This window comes from Plecotus auritus, assembly GCF_963455305.1.
Source record: "Plecotus auritus genome assembly, chromosome: 2".
Taxonomy (NCBI): Eukaryota; Metazoa; Chordata; class Mammalia; order Chiroptera; family Vespertilionidae; genus Plecotus; species Plecotus auritus.
The window spans coordinates 47,346,506-47,364,314 of NC_137771.1; the positions used below are offsets into that span (position 1 = coordinate 47,346,506).

Sequence of the window (17,809 nt, forward strand, 5' to 3'; positions counted from 1 at the left end):
GTGCCTGAATCATCTTATTGAATTCTGGGCCTGAGAGACACTTTATACACTCAATTGAGATTTTTAGGGCACCCTATCAGGCTGAAATGTAATCGAATCCTGTGCCTGAGTCATCTTATTGAATCCTGTGCCTGAGAGACACTTTATACACTCATTTGAGGTCTTTAGGACACCTACCTCAGGCAGAAATATTATGCAATCCTTGCCTGAGTCATCTTAGTAAATATTAGGCAATCCAATACACTGAGTCATCTTATTGAATCCTGTGCCTGAGAGACACTTTATACACTCATTTGACGGCCGTAGTTCACCCCATCAGGCTGAAATATTATCGAATCCTGAGCCAGAGTCATCTTATTGAATCCTGTGCCTGAGAGACACTTTATACACTCATTTGACGGCCGTAGTTCACCCCATCAGGCTGAAATATTATCGAATCCTGAGCCAGAGTCATCTTATTGAATCCTGTGCCTGAGAGACTTTATACACTCATTTGAGGTCCGTAGTTCACCCCATCAGGCTGAAATATTATCGAATCCTGAGCCTGAGTCGTCTTATTGAATCCTGTGCCTGAGAGACACTTTATACACTCATTTGAGGTCTGTAGTTCACCCCATCAGGCTGAAATATTATCGAATCCTGAGCCTGAGTCATCTTATTGAATCCTGTGCCTGAGAGACACCTTATACACTCATTTGAGGTCAGTAGTTCACCCCATCAGGCTGAAATATTATCGAATCCTGAGCCTGAGTCATCTTATTGATGTGCCTGAGAGACACTTTATACACTCATTTGAGGTCCGTAGTTCACCCCAGCAGGCTGAAATATTATCGAATCCTGAGCCTGAGTCATCTTATTGAATCCTGTGCCTGAGAGACACTTTATACACTCAATTGAGATCTTTAGGCAGAAATATTAGGCAATCCTTGCCTGAGTCATCTTAGTAAATATTAGGCAATCCAGTACACTCATCTGAGGTCATTATTTCACCCCATCAGGCAGAAATATTATGTAATCCTATGCCTGAGTCATCTTATTTAATCCTATGGTTGAGCTACATTTTATACACTCCTTTGAGTTATGTTAAATAACATACTGTTCATCCATTTAAAATAGTTTAAATAAGACAGAAATCTTATTTAAGCCTGTGCTGGAGCCTCTCTTCACTTAGAGTCATCTTTTTCAGTCCTGTGCTGGAGCCACTCTCTACTTAGAGTCATCTGTTTCAAAGAATTAGAATGGCTTTATACCTATCCATTTTAACCTTAAACGTAAATGGATTAAATTCTCCAATCAAAAGACATAAGGTATCTGAATGGATACAAAAACATGACCCAACTATATGCTGTCTACAAGAGACCCACCTTACAACAAAAGACTCACACAAGGTGAGTGTGAAGGGATGGGGAAAAATTTACCATGCGAATGGAAATGAAAAAAAAGCTGGAGTAGCAATACTTATATCTGACAAAATAGACTTCGAAATGAAGGACATTACAAGAGACAACAAAGGTCGCTACATAATACTAAAGGGATCAATCCAACAGGAGGATATAACCCTGATAAATATATATGCACCTAATATAGGAGCACCTAAATATATTAAAAAACTTCTAGAGGATTTTAAAGCAGTAATAGAAAGCAATACATTCATAGTGGGGGACTTTAACACTCCTGACTTCACTGGATAGATCTTCCAGACAAAAAATTAACAAGGAAACAGTGGCTTTACAGAACACACTGGATCAGATGGATTTAATTGACATTTATAGAACATGTCACCCCAATGCTACAGAATATACATTCTTCTCAAGTGCACATGGGTCATCCTCAAAGATAGACCACATGTTAGGACACAAAACAAGTCTCTATGAGTTCAAGAAGATTGAAATCATATCAAGCTTCTCAGATCACCGTGGAATACAATTAGAAATCAATTACAGAGGAAGAGCGATCACACACGGTAGATCTCTCAGCTGAGTCTCTGCATTGGCCAGGATGGCGACTTCAGGTGCTCTGTTTCCAAACCTAGAGCCAGGCTCCCGTGGGTCCTCCAACAAGTATTTGGTGGAGTTTCGGGCTAGAAAAATGTCATTAAAAGTTGTCACCCCAGACAAAAGAAAAGGGTTCATGTAGCCCTGACTGGTTTGGCTCAGTGGATAGAGCGTTGGCCTGTGGACTGAAAGGTCCCAGGTTCGATTCCGGTCAAGGGCATGTACCTTGGTTGCGGGCACATCCCCAGTGGGAGGCAGCTGATCGATGTTTCTCTCTCATCGATGTTTCTAACTCTCTATCCCTCTCCCTTCCTCTCTGTAAAAAAATCAATAAAATATATTTTAAAAAAGAAAAGGGCTTGTGTACATTCAGCAGATGGATAACTCCCTCATTCACTTCTGCTGGAAAGACAGGATGTCTGGGAATGTGGAAGACAATCTGATCATCTTCCCTGACTGAGTTTAATCGTGTGCTGCAGTACCCCAGCGGGAGGGTCTATGTGCTCAAGTTCAAGGCAGGATTCAAATGGCCTTTCTTCTGGATGTAGGAATCTAAGGTGGACCAGGACGAGGAGCATTGCTGGAAAGTCTTCTAGTATCTGAACAACCCGCAGATGCCCGGAGCACTGGGGGTGAGTGGGAGTGGAGGCCATGAGCTGTCTGCACTGGGTGCCAAGGGCGGCCTGCAGAGCCTGCTGGGGAGCATGAGCCACAGCCAGCTCATGTAGCTCATCGGACCCCGCCAGCCTCAGGGGGCTGGATGGGCTGGGGGCCCTGACTGGGCCAGGCATGGCCAGCTTACTGGGGAGTGGAGGGCCTCTGGCAAGCAGCTCCTCATCCAGCTCCCGGAGCCAGTCAGCAGCAGTCACCCCATCCTCCACCACCTCTTCTGCCCGTGCCACCTCAGCCCCTTCTGCTCTAGCAGCTGCCTCAGTGACCAGCCCGAGCCCCATGCCCAATCCAGGTAATGGAACCAGCACAGCAGCCAGCCCATCCAGCTGAGTGACCTCCAGAGCATTCTAGCCACTATGAACGTGCCAGCTGGGCCAGGAGGCAGCCAGCAAGTTGACCTGGCCAGTGTCTTGATGCCCGTGATCACGGCGCCTATCCTCACCAACACGGATATCCAGGAGCGCCTGCTACCCTACCTGCCCTCTGGGGAGTCGCTGCCACAGGCTGCAGAGGAGATCCAGAACACACTGACCTCCCCCGCAGTTCCTGCAGGCCCTGGCATGTTCAGTGCGGTCTTGGCCTCAAGGCAGCTGGGCCCCCTCATGTGCCCGTTTGACCTGCCTGCAGAGGCTGTGGAGGCCACCAACAAGGGTGATGTGGAAGCTTTTGCCAAAGCGATGCAGAACACAGCCAGATCGGAGCAGAAGGAGGGCGATGGGAAGGACAGGAAGGACGAAGAGGAGGACATGAGCTTAGATTAAGTTATTTGCTGTCTTTTACGGGCGGGCTCTTGGCTGGTGGACAAGCAGTATGTTTGTGGGCCGTTGCACACCCTCACACCTCTGTTCTATCTTGCTAATAAATAAAAGTTTTTTTCTTTTACCTGCCAAAAAAAAAGAAAAAGAAATCAATTACAAGCCATGGTGAAAGCAGTCTTGATGGTCCTGATGATACCTAGAACAGCGAGCCAAGTTTATCCTCAGGATTGTGTCTCAGGAAGCCGAAGAATGAGATCAAGGACCAGAATATTAAGCAAAAATGTGGAAAATGTATTGCAAGCAGATTCAGGCTCCCCGCAGGGGGTTGCTAATCAGTCCAGGGGTATATATTTGCTATAAGCCTGCTGTATATCCACCCGTGTCACCACCTGATGGATTCCCTCAATTGTTCTTGCCCAGGAATAGACCTGAACTTTCTCTGTTCCTATGTATCAGTTCACCTTATTGTTGCAGCCTCTCCCTAGTTTCACATACCTCCTGCTCTGAGTCTAAAAACATTCGGATGTACTATCAACAATAAAAAATATATTAAAAAATAAAAACATTCTGTTATTTCTGTATGGTTGGTTTCTATGGTTAGGCTTGCTCAAAAAATAATAATAAATGATTTAACCCTGCAACTTAAGGAATTGGGAAGAGAACAATGAAAAAGCCCAGAGAAAGTAGAAGGAAGGAAATAATAAAGATTAGAGCAGAAATAAATGACATAGAGGCTTAAAAAAAAAAACCTACAAAAATATATGAAACCAAGAGCTGGTTCTTTGAAAAGATAAACAAGCCAGACTCATCAAGAAACAAAGAGATGGGACCCAAATAAATAAAATCAGAAATGAAAGCAGTGAAATAACAGCTGACATCAGAGAAACACAAATGATTGTAAGAAAATACTGTGAACAACTATATGCCAACAAGCTGTACAATGTGGATGAAATGGACAAATTTCTAGAAAAGTACAATCTTCCAAAACTGAATCAGAAAGAATCAGAAAACCTGGTTATGCCAGTAACAACTGATGAAATAGAAGCAATAATCAAAAAACTCCCAGCAAACCAAAGCCCTGTTCCAGACAGCTTCCTAGGGGAGTTTTACCAAACCTTTAAAGGACAACTATTACCTGTCCTCCTCAAACTGTTCCCAAAAGAATCTAAGAGGAAGGACCACTTCCAAGCTCTTTTCGTGAAGCCAGCATTATCCTACTTCCAAAACCAGATAAAGATACTCCAGAGAAAGAGAAATACAGACCAATATCCCTGATGAACAAAGATGCTAAAATCTTCAACAAAATATTAGCAAATGGGATTCAGCAATATATTTTAAAAAATCGTACACCATGACCAAGTGGGGTTTATTCCAGGGATGCAAGGCTGGTACAATATTTGCAAATCAATAAACCTGACACGTCACATAAACAAACTGAAAGAAAAACATCACACGATCATATCAATAGACACAGGAAAAGCATTTGACAAAACCCAACACCCATTTTTGGTAAAAAAAAAAACTCTCAGCAAAGTGGGAATAGAGGCATTAATAAAGGCCACGTATGACAAACCTACAGCCAACATCATAATCAATGGGCAAAAGCTAAAACTGTTTCCCCTAAGAACAGGAACAAGATACAGATGTCCGCTTTCACCACTCTTAATTCAGCCTAGTATTGGAAGTCCTAGCCACAGTGATCAGACAAGAAGAAGAAATAAAAGGCATCCAAATTGGAAAGGAGAACGTAAAGCTCTCATTATTCACAGATGACATGATATTATACATAGGAAACCCTGAAAACTCCACCAAAAAACTACTGGATTTAATAACGGAATTTGGCAATGTAGCAGGATACGAAATTAGCACCCAGAAATTTATGGCATTTTTATACACCAATAATAAATTCTCAGAAAGAGAAACTAATAATAATCCCACTGCAACAAAAAAATTAAGATACTTAGTAGTAAAGTTAACCAAGGAGATAAAAGACTTCTCAGAAAACTACAGGATGTTGAAAAAAGAGATAGAGGAAGATATAAACAAATGGAAGAATTTACCTTGTTTATGGATTGGTAGGATTAACATCATTAAAATATCCATACTACTTGAAGCAATCTATAGATTCAGTGCAATCCCCATTAAAATACCAATGGCATATTTCACAGATCTGGAAAAAATACTCCAAAAATGTATATGGAACCAAAAAAGACCCTGAATAGCTATAGCCATTACACTCAACTAATATTTGACAAAGGAGACAAGAACATACAATGGAATCAAGATAGTCTCTTCAATAAATGGTGTTGAGAAAATTGGACAGATACATGGAAAAATATGAAACTAGCCCATCAACTTACACAATAAACAAGAATAAACTCAAAATGGGTAAAAGACTTAAAAGTTCGGAAAACCATAAAAATCCTAGAAGAAACTATAGGCAGCAAAATCTCAGACATCTCTCATAGCAATATGTTTTCAGATACATCTCCTAGAGCACAGGAAACTAAAGAGAAAATAAACAAATGGGACTACATCAAAATAAAATGTTTTGCACAAAATAAAAGCTTCTGCATCAACAAAATGAAAAGGGAGCCCACTGTATGGGAGAACATATTTGGCAATGATACATCTGATGAAGGGTTAATATCCAAAATATATAAGGAACTTGTACAACTTAAAAAAAGGAAGACAAATTATCCAATTAAAAATAAGGAAAAGGACCTGAATAGATACTTCTCCAAAGCAGACATACAGAAGGCCAAAAGATATATGAAAAAATGCTTAAAGTGCCCGATCATCAGGGAGATGCAAATTAAAATGACAATGAGGTACCATCTCACAGAATGGCTACCATCAACAAATGACAAGTGATGTGGAGAAAAGGGAACCCAAGTGTACTGCTGGTGAGAATGCAGACTGGTTTAGCCATTATGGAAAACAGTATGGAGCTTCCTCAAAAAACTACAGCCATTTCACCCAGTGATCTCATTTCTAGGAATATATCCTAAGAGACCTGAAACACCTATCAGAAAGAATGTATGCACCCCTATGTTCATAGCAGTGCAATTTACAATAGCTAAGATCTAGAAATAGTACCCATCAGTGGACAAGTGGATAAAAAAGCTGTTGTGCATTTATACCATGGAATACTATGCAGCAGTAAAAAAGAAGTATCTCTTACCCTTTAAGACAGCGTGGAGAAACTTGGGGAGTATTATGCTAAGCAAAATAAGCCAGTCAGAGAAAGATAAGTATCACATGATCTCACTCATATGTGGAAGCTAATGAACAAAATAAACTGATGAACAAAATAGATCCAGAGACATAAAAAGCGTGGAATAGACTGCAATCTCAGAGGGAAGGTGGGGAGGATAGGTGGGTGGGAAGAGATCAACCATAGAACTTATATGCATAGATGCATAACCCATTGACACAAACAATAGGGTAGTGAAGGCCTGGGGTGGGGAGTGGGGGTGGGCTAGAAGGGCCAAAGTGGAGGTGGGGAGGGGGACATACATATGTAATACTTTCTACAATAAAGGTTTTTAGAAAACTAAAAAAAGAGAAACTAACAATAAGAGTTACTCATGTAATGGGGAAGTCAAATGTATTGATTGGACTGAGGGAGAGAAGCATACACATACTGTATACTATCTGTTTGGGGAGGGAAAATACTTGCTTATACATATACTAAGTTGTAGTAGTAAATAAGAGATAGCAACTTTGAATGGATTTACTTCTTTGGGTCAGATTTTATGAAATCAGTTCATTTGTCTACAACATTGATGCAACATAAAATTATCTATTCCACGCAGCACAATAAAGGATACTTTCAAAGTCTAAACTGGAAACACAAACTGAAGGAACTTCAAGCATTGTATCCTCAACACTGAGAGGATACTTGTTTAAAAGAGTAACTGTATTCATTATCTGTTGCTAGTTGACAAATTACCCCAACAGTCAGTGATTTAACATAATAAGCATTTATTATCTCAGTGTCTATAGGTCCAGAATGTGGGCACAGCATAGCCGGGTACCTGTGGCTAAAGGTGTCTCATGAGGTTGCAAACTATTGGCCAGGGTTGCTGTCTTCTCAACATTCAACTTGGGAAGGATTCGCTTCCATGTTCACTCAAATGGGTGCTGGTGGGATTCGATTCTCAGGGCCTCAGTCCCATTGGACTCATACAACATGCTACCTGGCCTCCCTGAGAGTTGAGAGAGCACCCAAGGTAGAAGCCACCATCTTCTTGTAACCTAATCTGTCTATTGACATCTCACCACCTCTGCTGTAAGTCATTAACTCCAGCCCACAGTCAAAGGGACGCTGCTACTCAAGGATGTTAATATCAGGAGGTGGGATCATTGGGGGGCCCACTCAGAGATCGCCTGCCTCAGTAACTATGAAGCAACCTCATTTAAATCATAACAATAAGGACCTGAAGAAATAAGCATATAACATATTGTATAAATACGTATTTCTTAATAAAATGATAAACTCGTATACAGGATGTCTTACAATATATAATCAAATCAAAGAATCTCATATTACAAAGAAAAGGTAAAAACCCAGTTCTCTTCCTTCCCCTGCTCCATGAAAGCCACAGCTCAGCCTCTGCTCCCATCACCATCTCCACTTGAAAAAAGTTATTCCCACAGACCTGCAATGTCTTCTCAGTTACTCTACCCGTTAGCCCTCGATGGAGAGTAGTTTTCCATTTTGAGTCACAGATGCTGCTTATACCTGTTTTTTCCTTTGTTTCGTTTTGTTTTTGTTTTGTTTTCCTCTTGTCTTTTGCCCTCTATTGGCCATCACTCTTTTGCTCTCACTCTTTATGCAAATTAACCTGTTAGTCCTCACAACAACCTAGAAAGTAAGCTCTGTCAGCCCCATTTTATGGACAAGGAAATGTAGGTGTCTATAGGTTAAGAAATCTGCCTACATCACCCAGACACAGCTTGGAAGTAGCAGAGCTGCGAGTTGAACACAGGCAGCCTGGCTCCTGACACATTTTTTGGTGGTTGTTTATATATACTATTGATTTCAGAGAGGAAAGGAGAAGGAAAGAGAGATAGGTGTTTTTAAATATATTTTTATTGATTTCAGAGAGGAAGGGAGAGGTAGAGAGAGAGATAGAAATATCATGAAGAGAGAGAATCATTGATTGGCTGCCTCTTGCATGCCCCCTAGTGGGTGGGGATCGAGCCCAAAACCTAGGCATGTGCCCTGACTGGGAATCAAACCAGGCTCCTGATGAGTTTTCAAAACAAACATGTTCTGCAGCTACTTAGTGTAGGGAAAAGGGCCTTGAAAGAACCACCATTTTTAAAGCCTAGTCAACACCCCCCCCCCCCAAAAAAAGTATCCTATCTAATAAAGAGGGGATATGCTAATTGACAATCATTCCATCACAAAGATAGTTGCACCCACAGCTGAGGCCAAGTTCACATAAGGAGCCTTAACAAGCAATCAGCAGGAACCTGAGGCTATGCCCTCCCCCATCCCATGGGGCTTGACAGGGGACCTCAAGGTGCTCTTCCCATCCTGGTGCTGGGCTAAAGGACCTCAGGCTGTGCCCCCACCAGGTGGGGCTTGACAGGGGACCTCAGGCCGTGCCCCCTGCCCCAGCACCGGGCCAGGGGACCTGAGGCTGCACCCCCCTGCCTGACTGGGCTTGACAGGGGACCTCAGGCTGTGCCCCTACCCAGCAGGGCTTGACGGGGGACCTCAGGCTGTGCCCCTACCCAGCAGGGCTTGACGGGGGACCTCAAGGTGCACCCCCAGTGCTGGGTCAGGGGAACTTAGGCTGCGCCCCCACCCAGCGGGGCTTGACGGGGGACCTGAGGCTGCGCCCCCCTGCTGGTGGGGCTTGACGGGGGACCTGAGGCTGCGCCCCCCTCCTGGTGCTGGGCCAGGGGACCTGAGGCTGCACCCCCCCCTGCCTGGCGGCGCTTGACGGGCGACCTCAGGCCATGCCCCCCCCCCCCAGCGGAGCTTGATAGGGGATCTCAGGCCGTGTCCCCTACCTGCCAGGGCTTGATAGAGGACCTCAAGGCACGCCCCCTGCCCCAGTCTGGGCTGGGGGACCTCAGGCCATGCCCCCCATCCTGGCACCAGGCCAGGGGACCTGAGGCTATGCCCTCTGCCTGGCAGGGCTTGACAAGGGTGGGACTGGCTGGGTCTGGATCTAGCCCAATGCAGCGGGGGGGAGGGGGGCGGCCAGGTCTGGGTCTCACGCGATTTTGAGGCACATGTGGGTGGGCGGGGACTTGACTCTGGGTCCCGTGGTGAGCCCCAGACTCTGACAGGAGGAAGGTTTTTATATACATTTTACTAATTTTCTTTCATCTCTGACACTTCTATTATAGAGAAAGGGCAAATAGCAATATTAAATTATTTCCTCTAATTAATCCCCTTTTAATGTGCATGAATTTCGTGCACCAGGCCACTAGAGTGTGTGTGTGTGTGTGTGTGTGTGTGTGTGTGTGTGTGTGTATCTCCTGAGTCACAGAGGAAAAGATTAAATTGGGTTCTGAGTCTTCATTTCCATTTGGGATGGCTAAATTTTTTCAACCATGGGTGCCCTAAGGAGATCTTATTTTATCTGGAAACTAGTGGCCCGGTACACGAAATTCATGCACATTAAAAGGGGATTAATTAGAGGAAGTAATTTAATATTGCCATTTGCCCTTCCTCTATAATAGAAATGTCAGAGATGAAGAAAATTAGTAAAATGTATATGAAAACCTTCCTCCTGTCAAAGTCTGGGGCGCACCACAGGACCCAGAGTCAAGTCCCCGTCCACCCACATGTGCCTCAAAATCGTGTGAGACCCAGACCCGGCCGCCCCCTCAATTGGGCTAGATCCAGACCTGGCCAGTCCGACCCTTGTCAAGCCCCACTGGTAGGGGGGCACAGCCTCAGGTCCCCTATCAAGCCCCGCTGGGTGGGGGGCACAGCCTGAGTTCCCCCGACCCAGCACTGGGGGTGCACATTGAGGTCCCCTGTCAAGCCCCGCTGACGGGGGGGGGGGGCGGGGGGCATGGCCTGAGGTCTCCTGTCAAGCCCCGCTGGGAGGGGGGCATGGCCTGAGGTCCCCTGTCAAGCCCAGCCAGGCAGAGGGGTGCAGCCTCAGGTCCCCTGGCCCGGTGCTGGGGTGGGGGATGCAGCCTGAGTTCCCCCGACCCAGCACTGGGGGTGCACCTTGAGGTCCCCTGTCAAGCCCCGCTGGGTGGGGGGCATGGCCTGAGGTTCCCTGTCAAGCCCCGCCAGGCAGGCAGTGCAGTCTGAGGTCCCCCGGCCTGGTTCCAGGGTGGGGGGAATGGCCTGAGGTCCCCTGGCCTGGTGCTGGGGTAGGGGGAGCAGCCTGAGGTCCCCTAGCACAGCACCAGGACGGGAAGCGCACCTTGAGGTTCCCCCATCAAGCCCCGCCAGGTGGGAGGCGCAGCCTGAGGTCCCCCAGCCTGACGCCAGGGCGGGGGGCATGGCCTGAGGTCCCCTGTCAAGCCCTGCCGGGTGGGGGGCGCAGCCTGAAGTCCCGTCAAGCCCTGCCAGGTGGGGGACACGGCCTGAGGTCCCCTGTCAAGCCCCACAGGGGCGGGGGAGGGTGTAGCCTCAGGTCCCTGCTGATTGCTCATTAAGGCTCCTTATGGGAACTTGGCCTCAGCTGTGGGTGCAGCCATCTTTGTGACGGAGTGATGGTCAATTAGCATATTCCCTCTTTATTAGATAGGATATATTAGGAGCCTCTCTTTACCTGACAGCAGATACTAATAAATGAGTCCTTGTTGCCCACAAAGTACAGGATGGACGCGAAGCAGAGGCAGGGAGATGAAAGGCCCAGCATCAAATGGGAAGGAGTAGGAACGGTGGGCCAAGTAGGTCCTGGGGGCGGGACAGTCCGGGGCGGGGGGCGGGGGAGGAGGGGAGACAAAGGAACTGCACTGCTGCCTTTAGCCAGAACCCAATGTAACAGTTTGTATGTTTTTGTTTAGATACAGACATGGTCATCATTTACCTGTCAGCTGGCCTTACATCAAAGGAAGAAGATAAAAAGGCGACGCTCCGTATCATCAATGAAGAAAATAGCTTTCTAAACAACTCCGTGATGATTCTCACCTATGCCCTCATGAACGGTAGGTAGTGTTTTGTGATTTTTCTTTCAGATGAAAGTTCTCTCTAAATGTATGCTGCTTTCAAAAACATAAAAAAGAACCACAACGGTGTGCTTTGATGGAGGCCGTAAGCAGGGAGGCAACTGAGCAGCTCCCTTCCCAAGCCGTCTCTCTGCAGCTAATGTTGGCATTCAGGGCATGTGTTAGAAGGTCCTTTCTCCTCCTCTCTCTCTCCAGACAACAGCTCGTTTCTGAACCTTCTCCAGTTACGTGGTCTCCCAGAGGATTCTGTGTGACTCCCTTTTTTTTCAGTTCTCCTTCATAGTCTGGGATTTTCATACTACATCGAGGTTACTAAGTGTTTTTTCTTTTTGTTTTTTCATTGATTTAAGCTGCAGGAAATCAAGGTACTGACCTAGATTGGTGTGCAGGACTGTGACTGTCACACTTCCCTGCAGAATCGCTCCTGAAGCCTCTCTGCTAATTCCTCCTCCTCACCTTTCCTAGGCTTGTGACAGGCTTGGGGTGAAGATTCATTAGCCCTAATGCATAGTAAACACAGGACACGGCCTGGCATTTGCAAGGTGCCCATTAAGGTTGATTTTTTTTTTTCTTTTTTGCTGTTAAACGGGACTTTATGTGAAAGTGTTTAGTCAGTTGGCCCCTCTGAGGAAAAGCTCGCTATTCTTTCCTTCTGCTCTCCCCCGTCCCCCAGTCTGACTGCACTCTATCTTCTAGCCTCTCTGCTGTGTCCTGTCTCAACCACCTGTCAGTCACCACTCTCCTCCCCAAGCATCTCCTTCTTCAGGCCCCTTGGTCCTTGTTCAAGGTGGCCATGAGCTCTTGCTTTTAGAGGCCATGTCTTGATCCAGCACCCCTACGGTCTGGTATGTCTGCTGTCCACTTCCAGATTCCATGTAGAACCCCATGGCTTTATGGGACAGCGGTTCTCATATGTTAATGTGCTAAGGATTACTTTAAGTTGTTTTTGTAAAATGTGGACTCCCTCAGGTTTTCGTTCGGACCCTCTTAGGTGGGGTCCAGGAATTTGAGCTTTGGCCAGCAGGATTCTTTCCCAGGTATTTTGTGGATTGCACACACATGGACGAGCACACGGTGTGTGGCCTGGAGGTTCTGAGTTCCAGTCTCCATGTATTAGCCGCGTGGCTTACTCCAAGTAATGTTTTCTCTTTAGGCCTCAGTTTTATCTGTAAATGAAAATAATAAAATGTATATAGGGTTTGCCAGGATAATAAGTAAACAAGACATGAAGTGTTTAGAGTTCTTGACACAGTACCTGGTAAATCACTGGACCTCAAAGCCACCTGAAGGAGAATGAAAGATGGTGTGATTCCCTGTCTCGGTCCAGCTCGGAGGCAGGTTCGGCCGGCTCTCTATTCCTGTTCTGTTCCCCGGTGTGCTGTGCACGTTACCTGTTAACACTGCGGTGATGCGCTCACCTCCGTATTGTTGTCTCCTTCTCCCTTCACTTTTCACAAGACTGTGAGCTTCTCAAGCGTGAACAGGGTTTTCGTTTTCTTTGAATGCCGAGCACAGCTGCGGTGGGCAGGGATGGCCGGTTTTTCCTATGGCACATACCTTTCGGTGTTTCCTCTGAGTGCCTGTCACTCTTTTTTCATATGGTTTAGCTTTTTTCACACTTAAGAGAAAGGCAAGGATAAAGAAAAGGAAAGGAGGGCGGGGAAGGGAAGGGACAGAAAGGAAGGAGACAGGAGGGGAAGGGAAATGTGTTGAGCCTACAATGTAACCGTGCACTGAGGTTTTAGAGCTATATCACATGAAGCCCCTGTCCTCAGGAAGCTTATAACCTAGTGAGAAAGACAGACCGACCCGGCAGATAAATTCAATGCAATAGTACAGGAATGAGGAGACGTAACATGAAGGGATCACTTCTTTTCCATTGGATTTGGAGGTCTGCTCAGGCAGACACTAAGAAAAGAAGCTTCGTTGCTATCACCCATCTCTTCACTGGTCCTAAGTCTTCCCACCAGAGAATCTTACGCACCTGCTGTGCCCTGATAGTTTCCTTGTTTAAAACCTCTGGTGAATCCTCCTCAGACTATTCCAAAAAATTCAAGAGGAAGGAACACTTCCAAGCTCCTTCTATGAAGCCAGCATCACCCTAATACCAAAACCAGATAAAGACAACACAATGAAGGAGAATTACAGGCCAATATCCCTCATGAATGTAGATGCCAAAATCCTCAATAAAATTCTAGCAAATAGGATCCAACAGTACATCAGAAAGATCATACACCATGACCAAGTAGGATTTATCCCAGGAATGCAAGGATGGTTCAATATCCGCAAATCAATAAATGTGATACATCACATAAACAAATTGAGAGATAAAAATCACATAGTCATATCAATTGATGCAGAAAAAGCATTTGACAAAATCCAACACCCTTTCTTGATAAAAACTCTCAACAAGGTGGGAATAGAAGGATCATACCTCAACATAATAAAAGCTATATATGATAAACCCACAGCTAACATCATACTCAATGGGCAAAAACTAAAACCATTTCCCCTAAGAACAGGAACAAGACAGGGATGCCCACTCTCACCACTCCTGTTTGACATAGTACTGGAAGTATTAGCCACTGCAATTAGACAAGAAGAAGAAATAAAAGGCATCCAAATTGGAAAAGAAGAAGTAAAGCTGTCCTTATTTGCAGATGACATGATATTGTACATAAAAAACCCGAAAGACTCCATCAAAAAACTAACAGTCTTAATAAATGAATTCGGCAATGTAGCAGGATACAAAATTAACACCAAGAAATCTATGGCATTTCTATACACCAACAATGAACTTACAGAAAGAGAGACTAAAAAAGCAATCCCATTTTCCATCGCACCAAAAAAATTAAGATACTTAGGAATAAACCTAACCAAGGAGGTAAAAGACCTATATGCGGAAAACTACAGGACACTGAAAAAAGAGATAGAGGAAGATGTAAACAGATGGAAGAACATACCATGTTCATGGATTGGTAGAATCAACATCATTAAAATGTCCATACTACCCAAAGCAATCTATAGATTCAATGCACTCCCCATTAAAATACCAACGGCGTATTTCACAGACCTAGAAAGAACCCTCCAAAAATTCACCTGGAATAAAAAAAGACCCCGAATAGCCACAGCAATCCTGAGAAAGAAGAATAAAGTAGGAGGGATCTCAATACCAGATTTCAAGCTGTATTACAAAGCCACTGTCCTCAAAACAGCCTGGTACTGGCACAAGAACAGACTTATAGATCAATGGAACAGAATAGAGAATCCAGATATCGACCCAAACCAATATGCGCATTTAATATTTGACAAAGGAGGCATGAGCATACAATGGAGTCAAGACAGTCTCTTTAATAAATGGTGTTGGGAAAATTGGACAGATACATGCAAAAAAATGAAACTAGATCACCAACTTACACCATACACAAAAATAAACTCAAAATGGGTACAGGACTTAAATATAAGACGGGAAACCATAAAAATACTAGAGGAATCCACAGGCAGCAAAATCTCAGACATATGCCAAAAGAACTTTTTCAGTGATACTGCCCCTAGGGCAATGGAAGCCAAACAGAAAATAAACAAATGGGACTACATCAAAATAAAAAGCTTTTGCACAGCAAAAGAAACCATCAACAAAACAACAAGAAACCCCACTGTATGGGAGAACATATTTGCAAATGGTATCACTGATAAAGGTTTAATTTCCAACATCTACAGGCAGCTTATACAACTTAATAAAAGGAAGATAAAGGATCCAATAAAAAAATGGGCAACGGACCTAAATAGAATCTTTTCGAAAGAAGACAGAAGGAAGGCCAAGAGACACATGAAAACATGCTCAAAGTCACTAATTATCCGAGAGATGCAAATCAAAACAACAATGCGATACCATCTCACACCTGTCAGAATGGCTATCATCAACAAATCAACAAACGACAAGTGTTGGCGAGGATGCGGAGAAAAAGGAACCCTCGTGCACTGCTGGTGGGAATGCAGACTGGTGCAGCCACTGTGGAGAACAGTATGGAGTTTCCTCAAAAAACTGAAAATGGAACTCCCATTTGACCCAGTAATCCCACTCCTAGGAATATATCCTAAGAAACCAGAAACACCAATCAGAAAGGATATATGCACCCCTATGTTCATAGCAGCACAATTTACAATAGCTAAGATTTGGAAACAGCCTAGGTGCCCATCAGCAGATGACTGGATCAGAAAACTATGGTACATCTACACAATGGAATACTATGCTGCCGTAAAAAAGAAGGAATTACTACCATTTGTAGGCACTTGGATGGAATTAGAGAACATTATGCTAAGTGAAATAAGCCAGTCAATGAAAGAAAAATACCACATGATCCCACTCATTTGGGGATAATGAAAAACATTATAAACTGATGAACAAAAAGATAGTTACAGAGGCAGTAAAGCATCAAACAGACTGTCAAATTACAGGGGTAAGGTTAGGGAGAGGTGGGGGAAATAAGAGATCAACTGAAGGACTTATATGCATGTATATAAGAGTAACCAACGGATGCAAAACATTGGGGGGTGAGGGCATGTATGGGAGTGGGGTGGGGGTGGGGGGCAATGGTAAGATATGTACACATATAATACCTTAATAAAAATTTGAAAAAAAATAAAATAAATAAAAAAAAAATAAAACCTCTGGTGACTTCCCTCCCACCATCCCCATCTCTTCTCTTTCTCCCTTTAATCCAGCCACACACACGTGCTCACTGCCATTTTCTCCCAATGCTGTCCCATCTCCGAGCATTGTTCACTGGCACTGCCACATCCCCTTACTTGACCAGTCAGACTTCAAGTAAGGAAGCAGAACCACCCTGAGAATTTGGGTGTAACAGTTTTATCATCAGGGTTACTAGAAAAATAAAGAAGAGTTCAAAAAAGAAGAGCTGACAACAGTTAGTAGCCAGCTCTGGAACGGGTGGACACGTTGGAGCTTTTAGGGATACCTAGAAGCTAGTGTAGAAGTCTGTGGGAGGCCGTTGGCTCTTCGTGGCTGTACCCCTGGGAATTCTAAGTGAAGCATCTGGGCTTGCCCTTGGTGAGCAAGCCAACAGCTGGGAAAGGAAACTGAATCAGATCAGAGTGAGCTCGACAAGCCAGGACATTCGGTCCCTCTATGTCTGTCTCTCACCCTCTCTCACTTCTTTTAAATTTCACAACACTTCACTTTTGGCCACCTTTAACCTGGAAGCATAAAGGAAAGGGAATTCTGGGAAATGTAGTTTCCAGCATGACTGTGCTGATGATAGAACTACACAACATACTTAACCAGTCTGCTCCCCTACTGCCAGCCCTACATAACAACATTTCATGATCGAGTGATATAAAATTTCCAATCTTTGGTAGCCTTGTATCCCACACTGTTCTTCTTTAGCTAGTAGATGTTCCTGTTTATTGCTTTTCTTTTACATTATGAAAGAACCAAGCAGTAGATGACAAAGAAAGGAAATGTATTTATTGCCTTAAGTTGTGTGCTTTCATCATTCACCTCTGGGAGCTTCTGAGCTTCTCAAGGGTATAAGGTCAGGGATTAGGGATCAATGTATCTTTTGTGTTGTACTTGGAATGTACCACTTACCCACTCCCACCCCTCATCTCAACTTGGTGTCAACCAAGGGAAACAATAATCTGGTTCTGGCTTTCCTTAACCATTACATGAGTGGAGCAAAAGCCAAGTTATTAAAACACAATATGTTAAGAAAGAAATAATATCCATTAGATCCTGCTATGACTCTAGAAACAGACTTCCAAGGTTAGAGCTATGTACACTCCTTATTTAAAAATGATAATGTCACATAAGGTAGGTGAACAACGAACTCTTCAGATTTTTTTTTTTAGTGACTGAATAGTTCAAGAACATGAGGCAAAGCCTTTTTAAAACTCATTGGTAGAATCTCAGTAGTGATTGAAATCATTTGAATTTGTTTACAGTGGTACCCATATGGGATCAGTTACTAATCCTTTTGACTGTGTTCCAACAATAGCAAACCAGAATTTTTAAAAGGTTTATTAAATTTATTTTTGTGCTATGGATTACAGATGTAGAACAATACATCCTGGTATGCCTAAATCTTTTACAAAGTTTTAAAACCATCTAAACATAAAAAATATACATTAAATAAATCAAATCCAGTATTATCCTAACAATACCAAGCATGAAAACATTTGTAATTAAAATGAGCTTAAAGGCAC

General features: G+C 44.0%; 1 protein-coding gene and 1 pseudogene across 2 annotated transcripts in view; both read left to right on the plus strand.

Annotated features, from left to right (window-relative positions):
- Positions 1–17,809, plus strand: part of CACHD1 (cache domain containing 1) — a 244,434-nt gene that overhangs the window by 180,552 nt on the left and 46,073 nt on the right. Inside the window, exon 8 of the mRNA XM_080656375.1 lies at positions 11,423–11,563. Coding sequence (XP_080512501.1) covers positions 11,423–11,563 — 141 coding nt within the window. The remainder of the gene's footprint in view (positions 1–11,422; positions 11,564–17,809) is intronic.
- On the plus strand, positions 1,999–3,427 carry LOC308241858 (proteasomal ubiquitin receptor ADRM1-like; annotated as a pseudogene). The gene is made up of 2 exons: positions 1,999–2,132; positions 2,346–3,427. The product of its transcript is annotated as a proteasomal ubiquitin receptor ADRM1-like (transcript).